Genomic DNA, 15,186 nt, shown 5'->3' with positions numbered 1-15,186 from the left:
AAAATTTAGTGCATATGAAGATAGGTTTAGATGCATCAGTCTCTTATTCTTGGTGTGCTCATTCTTGGTGTGCTCATAGGAGTTTTTAATGATCTCTTGTGGCTACATGTTGGGCTTTTTCTTTCTGCTTGTTCTCTTTCTCTTCCTATCTTTGTTTTTCAAATAGATATTTACCTGAATCTGAATATCCCTGGAATTGATCACTTCCACGATTCCCACAACGTTGTCAAACACAAGGCCAAACTTTTTACAGTTGTCTAAAATAAAAACAATCATAAATAGGAAAGGTGAGATAAAAGCAAACATATGCACACCTGCTGCATCAACTACAAAAATTCCCAGTCTTGTACTGCATAGCTGAGCACTGGTGACCAGTCCATTAAAATGAATGGAATGATTCAGATGCATTATGAATCACATAAGTCAGTTTTTTCAAGATTGGCATTTCAAGCCCAGCTGAGCTATCCACTCACCAATAGTAATTGAATTGATTTTTCCTTTTATCTGAAGAGTAGATTTGTTACACTTAAAAATGTAGGCCACTTGCTTGAGTTCAGTGTTGGTAATGACCAGGTCATTCTTATCCTCTTGATATTCCTATTTCAAAAGAAAGTTTATTTATTTGGTTGCCTTTAACTGACTAACAGTCAGACAGAGTTCAGCACAGCGTATCCTCAAGTCATTGCACCATTACAATAGAATGATATCCTGCCAGTGGCTTAAAAATCGGATCTGCTTGGTGATGGGATATTTCACCTAATTCAGCCTCAGGTGGCACCTGTGTGTATTTTAGAACTGAAGAACTTGGCACAGACCAAGAGAAAAAAACAAACAAACAAGAAAACATTAGTTTTGTAGCAAAGATGTCATGCTGCCAGCGATTTAAAAATGCACTCACGAAACTGTTGCCTGGCTCCCATTAAGCATAGAACTGGCAGCCTGAAGAGCAGACCAAGTTTCCATGCCCCAAAATGTGGTCTACATGGGGTATTGCGAACAGGTGCCATAAACCGTTACCACATAAAATAAGGAGCAATACGTGGAGAAGTTTTCTTTCATTGTGGAGATAAAAGGGACATTTACACTCGATGGATGTGAAGGAAAGCCTAGGGATCCACAAGGAAAGTTCCAGGTGCTATAACCCTAATGTGAAATAACCCCGGCAAATTGTGACTGCACCTTGTGCAAACTTAACTCCGCGGTGATGACTGTGTAAACTTCTGCATGACTACACTGCGTATTGTTCCCTCCCTCTTTTAACCAACACAGCGACGTGACTTTTCACTCAGATGCTTTGGTATAACAAACAAATCAATCTTTTTCCATCTGAAGACTGAGCAAAAGGAAAACACTTCTGTCTGCACTTTTAAGCACGGGAGAGGTCCTTGCATGGAATGGGTGATGAAAACAAATCTGTACTTCCAACAACTCTTTGTTAACAAAGATGGAGAAAGTGCTCTGTGATAATACTGTTCTTTCATAAGAGTGGCCTGCAAGAAGGGATTTTAATTGAATTCTCCACTGGATTTGTTTCTGGGGGACCGTCTGATTTTGACATGGAGCTACTAGAGAGTCCAGCAGAGGGCTACTGAGGTGATTAGGGGCTGGAGCATTCGCCACAAGAGGAGAGACTGGGAGAGCTTGGCCTGTTTAGCTTGGAGAAGAGAGAACAGAGAGGGGATCTTACTGATGTGTATAAATATCTGAAGGGAGAGCGTTGAGAATATGGGGCCAGGCTCCTTTCAGTGGTGCCCAGCAACTGGACGAGAAGCAACAGGCACAAACTGAAGTGCAGGAAGTTCCGGCTGAATATGAGATAACACTTCTTTACTGTTGGGTGACAGAGTACTGAACAGGTTGCCCAGAGAGGTTGTGGAGTCTCCTCTGGAGATACTCAAAACCTGCCTGGATGCCATCCTATGCAGTGTGCTCAAGGTGACCCTCCTTGGCAGGGGGCTTGGACTAGGGGTCTCCAAAGCTCCCTTCCAACCTCAGCCATTCTGTGATTCTGTGACCCTGTGACATTCTCCTGTTCAGACGAATTGTCTCAGATTCTCAGAGGCAGATGAATTAACTTTAGTTTCTAGAGAATACTAATGGCTAAACTGCAGCAAGGCTGAGCAATACAGAATTAGCCCATTTTTAGCTGCAACTTTGATTAGTCGCATCTTGATCATGGACAACCTTTTGCAAGACGTCCACTGCTCAAGCAGGTTTGCAGTGTTCAGGTGCAATACAGAGGTGTGGCTGGAACTCACCACTCTCCATTTCTTTCCCTCTAGCTCCAAGACAGGGGCATGGCTCTGCTGCGGGGAATTCTTGGGGGAGGTGGGACTTGGAGTATGGCTTTTCGTGGGAGAACGAACGGATGGACCTTGGGCACGTAGGCTGGGGTTCTTGTGAGTCTTCTGGTCATCAGAGACATGTCGAAGCCCTTAAAAAAAAAGGTGCTTGTAAAACAGTCTGTTTTCTTGTCCTAAGGGTATTCATATTTAAATAAGAAAGATACTATCTAAATCATTTGCGGTTGGGTTAAATTATCCCATGAATTTACATTTTTGATTTCCTCAAGATTTGCCTAGGTAACCACCTAAAATGTAACTGCACACATATTTTTAGCAATTCACATAAAACCTATTTAAAGCCTGTGGATGGCTCTCTTAAAGCTTTAACAGGAAATGCAGCAATGTCTTCTAGTCCTTCTCCGTCTGTAGAGAGCTCTGTAAGCTTGCTATTGCATAATTTTACATCCATAAAACCGAGATTCGTTTTCTAATCTGACCTATTCGTACCGCATTAAAGGCTGATTTATCAATTGTACGTATTTAAACTCACAGCCATCTGCTTTAATTACAACTGTCCAGTATTAATACAAGAAGCATTATCACACTGCTCTGTGAGCCGTACCTTCTCACTTAACATGGAACACATTTTGTCACAGGTTGGTACACTGACTGTGAATCAGAAATGAGAATACACTCTGATCACAATTGCAGCTTCGAGGTTCACCAGCTGCTGGGGATTGAAGAAGTCTAGCTTGGTTGCCTTAAAATTATATGGAGACTTCTACATAAATGGTGTGAATTTCAGGAATGCTGAACAAGTCTGAGCGCTGTTACTTCTAAAGGAAGTTTTGCTCTGCAGTCTCATCTACCAGGCTCAGTGCAAACCTCGAAAGATCTGAGTTGCCTAAACGTAATTTGAAAACACTGGTGCAGTTTGGGGCGGTACATATAGCAGCTGTTGATGTAGTTTGACTCAAGGGTCAAAATTTGTTTTCTTTTCTCCTGACCTTTGGTAATTGCCTCTCCTTGGTTAAGCTGTGCAAACAGGGCTGAGCGAGATGCCGTTCCTTCATCCTTGGCGGTTTCTGCATCAAAGATGGGAGGAGGTCCAGGTGGTGGCGGCGGCGGTGGAGGTGGTGGAGAGAGGCACGGCCCACTGCTTAGAACGGATCTCAGGGACATGTGTGATGCAACAGGGCCCTGTGTCAGATAGATGGAAATTATTTTTAAACAGCTTTTCAAGGAACATTGTATGATGATAGCTCTTACTTATTAACGTCCGAGGGTAACTGTGGGTTTCAGTGACTCCAGGCAGCCACAGGCTCAGAAGGTCTGGCACCGTCACTGAACTTAATGCTATGAATCTTCCCTGCAGCAATGAAAACAAGGCCGGAAAGGCTGGTAGACCACACTGCTACTCTGCTGCAGAACCCCTGCACCTAAAATGTTTCTACAAAATGCGTGTGAAGACTATTGTTAAATATCTTTAATCATAACGATTCCATGATTTATTATATTTACATACGATAAGTGATACATAAGCACTTACCATATGTAAAAGTGAAAATGTCTCCTTCTTTTCAGATACCATATTCAGTAAACCATAACTTGATGTGCATTCAGAAACATACAGAAAATGTTCTGTCCAACAAATAATTGGGAGGACGATGAGCTGTCAGTTATACATAAGAAAGGTGCTAAAGTGTATAACAGATGTAAAATGCTGTTCTTCAGACTGTTCAAATGATCTGCAAAGATTCAGATTGTAGCAGAGTGCAAAGCTATGGTCATTCAAGTCATTTATTTATGAAATTCAGTATTTTTTTGATTTCTCAAATTCTTTTTTCTTTTTTTCAATTACAGAAGATCACAGCAGCACATGAATTATGAGTGAGGGGCCTCGATAAAGTAAGTAAACCAATCATTCTATTAGTTTGCATAATCAAAAGTACATGTTTTGGTTTGAATTGTAATGCTCATCTATAATATTATCAAACAAACAGGAAATACTGATAATAAGCCGATTAAAATTTTATGCGCCCTACTAATAGAAAAGACAGAATGAATCTGAGAAACTGAAAGTCACTTTTTCCGTCCTGCCACTAAGTGTCACTCTGATTCCAGAAACTGCTCATCTAGACAGCACCTCTGCAGCAGAGCAAAGGCTGTTTTAGAAGAATGGTTGTGAAAAATTAGATTGGTTCTGATGAATTTAGCTACCTATACAGGTGTTGTGCATTGAACTAATACATATTCATTAGGTGGGCAGATGGAAAAATGACAGGGACTTACAGAGTCACAGCTCCTCTAACTGGCTACCTTTGTTAAGAGATACAGCTTGTTAAAAATGCATCCCTGGTAATCAATACTGGAAATAAATATTGCTTAGCTGGACTCAGAGAGTATTATTAATTTTTTATGATGCCACCCCTTTCTGCTTTCCTCTAAACTGAAACATCAAAGTATTCATCCAGTTTATGCATCTCACAGGAGTAAAAACTGTAGCTATTTTTTAAAAAGTAGACTAGTTTTAGCCTGTGATCTCAAACTGATGATGGGAGAGGAGCTGAGTTGCACATGTTTTTTATTCTTCAACGTAATTTAAATAAAAATGCTTGGCACATTTGAGTACCTAACTGCACGCACACCTCTCAGTCAGTATGACCCTAGTTGGAGTAGCACAGAGGGGTAATAATATCATTAATTAATGTCTTATTGTAACCCTTCTCTTGGCACATGGGTCTTCAGGACTTAGGTTGCATTTGAAGGAGCTGCTTACGAAATATATTAGTGATAAATACATTGCAAGATTCTTTGTCACATTAGCGGCATTAAAATTGTACTGTACAAGGAAGACTCGTTGAATTCCTGGTACTCAGGTGAGTGGTGAAGCTGACGTAGTAGCACAGTCTTTTGTTCCTGAATGGATCCGTGATCTCTTAAGGCAATGAGTTCTCTTCTGTGCTATTAAATGTTTTTAACCAAGTGTAAACAAAGGAGAAGAATCCCCTTTAGGAATGGATTATAATTTTTGTCAAGATATACCAGAACCAGATACTGATGTCTCTTAGAGACATGCCATTGTTTTATGGATAAGTTTGAGAATTTCTGCATACATGCCTAGTAATTAAAGGTTATTATTTTAGACTGGGGGCATCTTCCCCACTGGACCCTTGATTTACGGTGCCTGTCTTCCTGCTGGTGCTCATACCAGTAATGTTACCTGCAGCAGAGTCAGCACAACTGTGAATTACTATAGTAAAAAATGAACGTAAGTGGATTTAGCGGCACAATCAGTTATTGCTGCCTGAGGTGCATTAGAGATCTTCCCTGTCTGTTGCCTGCAACCATAGCAACTGTATTCACTATGTCCTGGTTATCCAGAATTATGAACAGTGCATTCGCAGGGCTTTTTAAAATACTTAGCTATCTAGAAATGGCACTCACCTTTCACACTGTAGTGTGAACATGCAGCTGTGAACTCTATATGCTCTATGTGAGTAGATTAATGGTAGTACTGGCAGTAGTGGTTAATAACTTGTGGCTTGAGATAAAAATTTGGACTTCTGATCTCTGAAAGACACTTTATGGCTTCAGTATCATCTGTACTGATGCATAAAGTGATGCACTTTATGCATCAGTACAGTGCTGTGATTTTCCAGAAACTTGTGTGTGAAAGAGTCATTGTTTGAGGAGCAAGTGTCACCTGGAAGCAGAAGCAGCTGATGCTCCTTTGTAATTAACACCAAATAAATTCTGCAAAGGCTGCAAAGACACAGTAGAGAAAAAAAAAAAAGTGGGAATTATCTGGGTATTCTGCACACAGCATGGAATGGTGGGTCACTCTACCAATCTTTTGCTTCAAGTGTCAAGTTAAAGGCCATCACAGATTCATGCAGTAGACTCCAGGCTCAGATGCTGCTGCTGAGCAGTGTATCAATGGACAGCTTCCCAGTTGGCAACAAAAGTATTGGAATGTCTGGTAACAAAAGTGGAAGGAAACTCAGGGAATTTAATTGTGAGGAGTGGATGATCTCTCTCCCAGAACTCTGAGAGAACTATCTAGCGAAAACACAAACAAAATGGAAGGATTTTAAATACATCGATCAAATTCGGATATGATTTTGTGCAACTGGAGAATGCCTCATTTACTTTTCAAGAAGGGGCAGAGAGGGGAAAGGATCTGGGCAATTAGAAGCATGTTTTACTTCTAGAGCAGTACTAGAAGAGTGGCTCGGGGAAGCTCTCACAAGGGCACAGAAGGCACAGGAGTGAACTGGAAATGCAGCAAACAAACGCTTTGCACTTCTTGCATTCCCTGCATGCCAGGGAGATGGCATCTGTGCTGTGCTCAAACGTGCTGATGCAAAGGACAGTTTTAAAACCGGATTAGAGGAGTGGCTCCAGGAACTTTCTTTTTTGATTAGTTTTGACCCCAATTAATGCATAGACCTCCATGTTATCTACCTAAGTCACAGGCAAGTGGTTTTCTTTTCTTAGTCGCCTTTCTAAAACCACTTAGAGCCTCAGGCTCTAGAATATTTCTGAACCAGACTCTTAAACTGTTCTGGTATCTGGCAATACTTGTGTATAGTCCTATCCAATTTCAACTAAAGTGCCCTTCACAAAGTCCATTCATTTCTTTTCTGTATAGGGTGGTGTTTGTGAGAGCTGCTGGGAATAAAATAGCACGTTACATGCCCGCAAAAGTTCATCTTTCCTAAAGCAGCAGGTGCTTACCAGCTTTGCTATTTGCAAACAACTCTTCAGATTAGCTTCAAGCAGATGTTAACAACAGTGCATCTTTATACAATGAGTATTAAGAGCCATTTGGACCAGCAAAGGCGGTTATTTGCAAGCCGCCTTTCTTCCTCTTTTATTTCAGCTGTTTGCCCTGGTAACAGCTGCTGTTCTCAGTGCTGTGGTGTCTGTAGACATCACGTCAAGTTCTGCTGATAGCCGACTGCTCTCATTACCATGTTGGTGTGGTCATTTCTTCATCATTTGCACATAGGCCCCTTGTAAGAGCTCTGTGGGCAGTAGAGAGCTTCAGCCTCGGTTGGTGAAAATGTAACCCAAAACTAAGCCATTAATGTTTAACCTCTTAGCTTTGTATCACAGTGGACTTGATGGGGTATAAATCTTGTTCCCGGGGCTTTCTGAAATGGGAGGAAATGTAATTTTCTGAGTAAGATCCTATCAAGAACAGAAGATGCAGGCCCTACAGCCATGCAGTAATAGCTCTGTAAAGGACAGAATATTCCAGAAATTTTATCTCAGGGAAAAAATTTGTCTTCAGCCTCCTACTAAATGATGATCTAAAGGGGGTGACAGGAAGGGGTTGGGCTTTGCTCCTTGCTGGATGGCCCAGAGCCACCTGCCAGACGTTCAAGGCCCTCCCCTTGACTGTGCCTCAGCGGCTTCCCCTGCAGACAGCGTCTGAAGCTGCCAACAGGCCTGGCTCTGATGAACACGTATTATCACGGTGCAAGGGTGTGCAGGATTGCAGTACCACCTCAAAGCATGTTGTATTTCTACCTGTGTCTTGTAGGACTGGCAGAAGGGTGAGGCACTTCTGTTTTTCACCTTGCTCTCAACCCAGCTGCCTCAATAGCATAAAGAAATGACTGTTTATGTTGAGGCAGGTGGCTAGATAAAATTCACCTGTGTCGAATCCCATTTAATTCCCTTGAAGTTATGGTAGAGATTAATGAAGCCCTTTGCTCTGGGGAGCTGGGCCTTGCTTACTGCACATTTCTCCTCTGGAGCACAGTGCAACAGCCACTCTTGTTAGGGAAACAAAATGAAGTCTGTGCACCATGTGAGTGCTCTGGGTGCCATGCTGTGTAATTTTTGGTGGCCCTATGCAGTTTGTCATGTCTTTAGGTCTAAACCCAGCTACTGAGAGACAGTAAGAATTTCTTTTCATGTCTTATCACAGATGTTAGTATTTCCTGAACGATATTTACTGAGCTATTCCCTGGGTTAGCCTTCTGTATCACTATTGCTGTATTGTATTGGGGGGATGAGAGGGGCTTATGTGCCAGGCCCTCTATGAACAGCGCCAGTGTTTCTCTGGGTTTATCTAGTTTTAGGCTGACACAGTGCAGCAGAGGAAACAGGGGAACAAAGTTCTTGTGGTAGGAACCTACTGTGGAGCATTTGAGTGGACACCCGTCTCTTGTAACTGTAATGGTCATTTTTATGGAGGACAAACAAATTACAAATATCTATACAATGCATATATATGTTAGATATATAATATATATATATATATAGCCTGTACATAACATAAAGTACCTATGTTATTAGTCATTCCTGTGAAGATGCAGGTACCTATTTGTGGCTGAGGCAACAGGTGGCTTAGATAGAGGTATAAAATCCTTTCCTTAATTTCTTGAAAAGCCTCCTTTTCAAGGCAGCAGGTAAGCAGAAATCCTAACAGTGACTGCATTCTCCTTAAAAATAAGGTATCTCTGTTTTCCATCTCTCCCCCTTTTTAGTAATCCTGGTTTCACACCTAAAATGATTACAGCATTCTGTGTTGTTTTTCCTACACATATGCACAGCCAAAGACAAGAATCACGAAGCTCAAAATATCATGTATCAACCTCTGGGAACAGGTGGATTGTGACTTAGGGGCACAGAGCTCTCGTTAAGGTGTGTTTTGTGTAAAAGTAGCTTAGCACGACAGTTCCATTACCTCCCGTATTTAAGCCACCTGTCTGCACGGGGTTATGCTGCCCTCAAATTTACCAGACGAAACAGCTGACTTGCAGGGCCTGTAATCTTTGAGAGTTAGAATACAAAACAACAAAAAACAGACTAGGCTCTTTTTGCTTGTTACTGGGTCTCAGCAGAATTACTTATCTGTTGAGTTTGCAAACTTTGAAGCCCTTTTTAATACACTTCTGCCAGTTGTCACCTGTTCAGGGTTTAAAACGGTGCTTACATCTTCACAGGTACCCAATCAAAACTGTTTTACCCAGCCAAGGTCTTCTAAATTGATAACAGGAGGCTTTTGCTGGCAGGAGTTGGTCTTTTCAGCTTGTTCACCGCAGTACTTAGAGAGGTGATACGTTGCAGGAAAGTATTTTGATAGCACAGGAGAGAGGCTATTTTATAGGAAAATGTGTGGAGGTTATTATTTTAGATAAGCATGAAATGGCCAAGGTCTGTACTGAGACTAGTATAATTGCACTCAGACAGGCTAATGTAGGAATTATGATGGCTCTTCTCAGTGGTTCTGAGCCATTTCTGCAACCTGTGGATAATTTCAACTTTTAAAGAGTGTTTTTAGAATACTATATAATTAGTTGTGAATATATATATATATAAATGGAAGGAAAAAAAGACTTGAAGATACAGTATTGGCTTCAATGAGAACAGGTTATAAATAAATCTCAACTGCTTCAACTGCATCAACTGCTGCACAGATGCAGGTTTCCTCTTAAGAGTTTATTTTGATTTGTAAATGGGGGCGGGGAGGGGGGCATAATATTCATCACTTGAGTGAAATTCTCTATTAAACCAAACACTGTAAAGAAATCCACCTCTATTTTCTTTGTATTTCTTCAAATCCTGCTGGCAAAATTTGTCCTAAATGACAACTTTATGCAAAGAGTGAAAACATACTGCAGCTCTACTTGCAAGTGAGAAGAAAATTTAGGACAATTATCCCTGAGTAAGATTTGTTTCTTAACACTTATTTGATGTGCAGGAAACTACAGCAATCTCTCCTTATTGCTGGTTGTTTTCTTGCTGCATAGTTAACCTACAGAAATAAGAGCAGAAGTTTCACTTCCCCCAGCTTACTCATGCAGTCCTTGTAGCAAACAAACTTTTATGAGGCATTCTTGTGAGCTTATATTACAGCTGTTCATTTCTTTGCACCACCAAAAAAAAAGTAGCAAGGGAAGAAAGAGTTATGCTTCACTAGAATGCCTTCTTTAGGGAAGAAAAAAAAAAAAAAGCACTTGCTATTTATTAGTAACAAACTAAAAAAAGACATAGCTCACTGTTAAAGCTGTAGATTTCAAGTTGAAGTCAGAAAGTTGTAGCAAGCAAACCCAACAGTTGCTGCATGGGAAAAATGCAGCACTGGACATTTAAAACATTTTGTTATAATAACACTTTTTGCATAAACTCATTGACATCTGAGAATGTCGTATCCAGTGGCAAATTAAAACTTGCAAACCTCCATTAGGTTAGTAATTACTATCGTTCCCATTATCAAGATGGCATAATTGAGATAAGTGAGTAGAGTGAACTGCTCCTCACCACAGGGTATATTTGTGGCAGACGGAGGCACATACTTTACAGTCAAAATAATGAACTCCAGAATTACACTTTTAATGAAATCCTGTAGATCCATCTGACATCCACTGACAGGAACGTTTTCCCTGACATATGCACAATCTAGTTAACATTAATTAGAAAGAAAACTTCAGATTATGATGGAAGTATAGAGTGGCACGTTTTATTCCCTGGCATGATCCTACTCACAAACACACACACTCTAAAATGTAATTTCTTCTGAGAGCACAAAGCCAACAAATATCCTACCTGTACCTATGATGTCTAGAAATGCCTATGATTTATGTAGGGTCCAGTTTTGTACTACCATTCTCCACAGGTAGCAGAAGAGGCTCAGGTAGGCAAAGGCCTTATGGCGCTAAGCTCTGATGATTTCTAGGCTTTCTCCTCAGACAGTCCCATGCATTTCAATAGGATGGCCTCAAGGAGTAAGCTATTGGTACACGTCTTGGCAGAATCAGAGCCAAAGTGAATAAGGAGAGAGAACTGTGGCAGATGCAAAAATCTGTAAGCATCTGTTTTTATCACCAATTTATTATAAAGCTAAAAAAAGTACCTGTTATTATCAGAGTTCATTGCTTAGCCATTATTTCAACTTTTTGCACCCATTTTAGTATGTGTCTTGTAATTTATTAAGACATTTCTTTCACTTTCCTCTAAAGTGTCTGCCTGTGTGCTGTTGCCAGAGCCAGGAACACTACTGCGTGCACTAATGAGCTGTTCCAAGGCTGGCTGCAGCCGCCCCGTGCAGCTTGATGGACGGGTACATGGGGGTTGGAAACTGCCCAGCTTTGTGACACGGCCATGCAGCATGGCCAGAAACATGCGTGCCACATTATGCAGCACCTATAGATAAAGGGGCCAACTGCCCATTAGAAACACTCTCCCCTCTATTTTGGGAACCCAAGCTTAATCTGATCAGGCTGATGCTATCAGGGTGATGCTATCAGGGTGTTTCAGTTCAAGTTAGGAGAATACAGCTCTAGGAAATGCAGTTGTTAATGTTCTCCCTGAATCTTTAGTCTCTTTAGAAATACCCAAATATGTCACTTAACAGCTTTTTGTATAATGCTTCCAGCATTGCTTTGTTGACTTCTACAGATATGAAGGCTAAATTACTGGTATAGTGTACTTACAAATGTGTACTTATACTGGCCAAATACTTTTTCTCTTTCCATCTGTAATAAAATAGCTTTTCTGTATCGTCTCCCTTTCATAAATGTACCACTTCCTTAATGCCTTGCCAAACTACTGCTTTTTCCTTTTATGCATATAAGTGGAAGCTGCTGTGTGCCATGATTAACAACTGTGTCTGGAATACTTTTACGGCTCTTATATATCATATTTCTGTCTAGGCCCTGATTCTGCAAACCTTTATGCTTAACTTCACACAGCACAAATCTGTAACTTTCATTCTCACCTTAATATGTATAACAAAAATTAAATTATCACTTTAGTAAGTGATTTCTTTCATTGCTTTCTGGAATGTATTTGTTACCAAGCTTCATAAAAATATTTAAGGAAGCTATTTAAACAACTTGCTAACTTACTGGATTCAAATTTCCATACACTCACATGAAGTAAAACTTGAAAAAATTATACATCCATAAGAAATGTGTTTGTAACTTAATCTTTCTGGCACACATTACATGAATGATAATTTAAATGAGCCATATTTCCAACACAACTTCTTTCAAATCGAAGTGATATCCAAACTGAGTTAAATCAATACTTCAGAGGCAGTAATAGACTCATCACTCAAGATGTAATAAGCACTGTTTGCAGTAAACTATGTTTAATATGAATAAACAAGTCACACCTAAGTGTGTATTCAGCAATTTCCTGAACAGCTAAAGCAAGGGAAATAGAGAGATGTGATGGCTGATATGCTTTTACGACCAGTCAAATATAATCTGCAACAGCTATACATCTGTATGAGATTACCAGTACTCAAAGCACTGAGGTTTCCTCCTATAAGAAATATAACAAATCTCTATAACACTACTTCCATACCTGTAAAGTTCCATTAAAGTGAAGATGTATTCATATACATGTATCTTTCTCTGTATGAACAAAACTAAATTTGTTCCAGATTCTCAGGCTAATTCTGCCAACTGGGTGCTACGATTTCTTTTCCTTTTCTAATAATCATTTAAAAATCATCACTCGTTCTCACATTCTTTAATTAAAATAGAGTAGAATGCAGCAAGTGTGAAATTTAGTACTAAATTAAGAAAGAGAATCATAATTAATATTTTAAACTTTTCCTACAGAAACCTACAGAGTAGCAGATAATTCCAGTCCTTCCATTTATCAGGTTTCAACATTTTTGCATTGCTTCAATCTAAAAGGTACACACAGTTCATAGTTTCTCCTGAGGAAGGTGCAAAGTCCCTTGCTGAGCACAAGTGATAGACATTCTTTCTCATGATTATCCCCTCCACAGAGGGGAGACAAAGTAACTTTTCCAGATACCTTGTTAAAATACAGTCTGTTTCACTTCCTTAAGAGTTGTTACGGTGGTCTGGGAATTAAATTATCTGGTGGTCTACATCAGTCCTCTTAACAGTCCTTCAGTTTTTTAAAATTTTATTTGCCTATAGAGAAGAAATGTAGTCTTGGTGTGAATGACTGTATGTGCAAGTATGTGTGCGCACTGGTAGATTTAGGAAACGACAGCAAAGAGCTTAACATACTCCAGCAATTCTCGTAACTTGGTAATAAACACAAGCGCATTATTCTAATCCCATGTAGAACATCGCATTAGTGTAGACAGTGGACATAAACTCTTACACTTACACCCAACAGAAAATATATTCTTCGTGTTTATACCTCTCTTTAAGAACAATATTGCCATCATCTTGCTATGCATCCCAGATGTAACAGACAGAAGATGTTTATAAAGAGAGCATAAATAGCACACAGTCATATATACTAGCTCTCTGTGTATACATATATGAAGTATGCATTTCAGAAATTATCTGTATGTATAAAATACTAGTTTTATAAAGATGGCTATCTATGGAGTAAGAACTCGGTATGAATTCCTTGTGTTTCTGTTTCCTGTTATTAAACCTCTCTCTTTGTTCAGACTTTTTACATCATCCTTTTCCTTCCCCCATCACACTCACCTAATTTTCCTTCATTCTGATGTGCCCTTTAAATTCTTTGGTTTTGCCTTTGCTCCTACATTTTACCGTATCAGACCCAGAGAACTGTGCCTTTCCTCACCCTCTGCAGCTAGGGATTATGGTTGTAATCATCTCAAATAATTCTTCTCTCTTCCTCAAAACCTGTACCACAGTGGCCTAATACATCTTCTCTACCTACCTATCAGCTGAGTGGGAAGTTCATTGAGCATGACTTCTGTTCCTGGCCTAGATGTGTAGGTAATGACCTACATTAAAAGTCAAATTGGTTACTGGCATTTCATGGTTCTTCATGAACAAGTAAAGGGTACTTACAGTTTTACTCCAGGTGAGACCTGTGGTATGATGCTCTTTGATATAAGCTTGAAGCTCAGACCAGATGTTCAGATATGACTTCACCCAATCAACATGGCGTGCATCACTGTAAAAAGAGACATTATTTATATGAATGGATGTCTGTACGTAAAGCAGAAAGCACTGCTGTTCATGCTTAAAGCAGGTAAAGCCCAGTGTCTGCTCTACAGCCATGGACAAATCATTTAGCAGGCAGCAAGCCAGCCCAGTGCTGAAGACGCTGAGGCCCACTACGCTGGAAAGCTTTTGAGCCCTTGCAGAGAACAAACAAGGGCAAAGGTGCCTCTAGCACGGACTGCTTCTTGCTGGAAGGGTTGTCATCATCCTGCTCAGACTCAAAATCAACTGAAGAAGCACTAAAGCTATTTGGAGCTCTGTAGCAGCTACTCACACTCGGAGTCCTGAATCCTAGAAAGTGAAACACCTGTGGGTTCTGTAAAATATTCTAGCTGCCAAGTTCACATGTAGCCAGCATAATACTGGATCACGTAATAGTCATCTGACTAAAATATTTATACATCAAGTATTTCAAAAGTACAAGTCAAAAGCTGGATCTGGAATGATTCTTTGGGAAGCTTATGTCTTCTAGTGGGGCAGTAAGTGAGAACAAGAAATATGTAAAGAAAGAGAAACTGCTTGTAAGATGTGGTCCTTACTTATGAAGCTCCAAATAAGAATAGTTACTGAACCATGACTGCTATGGACTGGATGCTCACAAGGGCTTGGGTGCTTACCCTCTATTTATTTCCCTTGGAGACTGACGTTTAATACTGATGAGGATCTGGGTCAATGGGTTTAATCCAAAGCCTACTGAAGTCAAAGAGACAGCCTTCCACTGCTTTGGAAGACATTAAGATCTGGTCGAATATTCAGTGAAAAACAGGAAAAGAATTCTTATTAGGAGAGGAACTAATTTTATACCTAACTAATGCAACCTGTTTATACCTTTTTGTGAGACTTTATTTTGCTTCAGAGTAAGTACTTCCAAAGCTACATTGTAAAAATCTTCAGTTACCTCGAGCAGGTAAACTAAGGCTTCAAGAATAATATATAATATGTATTTAATATATATATATATATCT

The 15,186-nt window shown here is 40.0% G+C and overlaps 1 protein-coding gene across 3 annotated transcripts in view; it reads right to left on the bottom strand.

The window, feature by feature from the left end:
• Window positions 1-15,186, bottom strand: part of CAP2 (cyclase associated actin cytoskeleton regulatory protein 2) — a 65,195-nt gene that overhangs the window by 6,169 nt on the left and 43,840 nt on the right. For all 3 annotated transcript variants that reach the window (XM_066992104.1, XM_066992105.1, XM_048057881.2), the window contains 5 exons: window positions 14,066-14,171; window positions 3,293-3,485; window positions 2,259-2,434; window positions 474-597; window positions 175-257 (listed from right to left, as the gene is read on the bottom strand). In XM_066992104.1, the coding sequence (XP_066848205.1) occupies window positions 175-257; window positions 474-597; window positions 2,259-2,434; window positions 3,293-3,485; window positions 14,066-14,171 (682 nt within the window). The remainder of the gene's footprint in view (window positions 1-174; window positions 258-473; window positions 598-2,258; window positions 2,435-3,292; window positions 3,486-14,065; window positions 14,172-15,186) is intronic.

This window comes from Anser cygnoides, chromosome 2 (genome assembly GCF_040182565.1).
Source record: "Anser cygnoides isolate HZ-2024a breed goose chromosome 2, Taihu_goose_T2T_genome, whole genome shotgun sequence".
Classification (NCBI taxonomy): Eukaryota; Metazoa; Chordata; class Aves; order Anseriformes; family Anatidae; genus Anser; species Anser cygnoides.
Note: the sequence above shows the minus strand (reverse complement) of the source record. Positions and strands in the feature narration are given on the sequence as shown.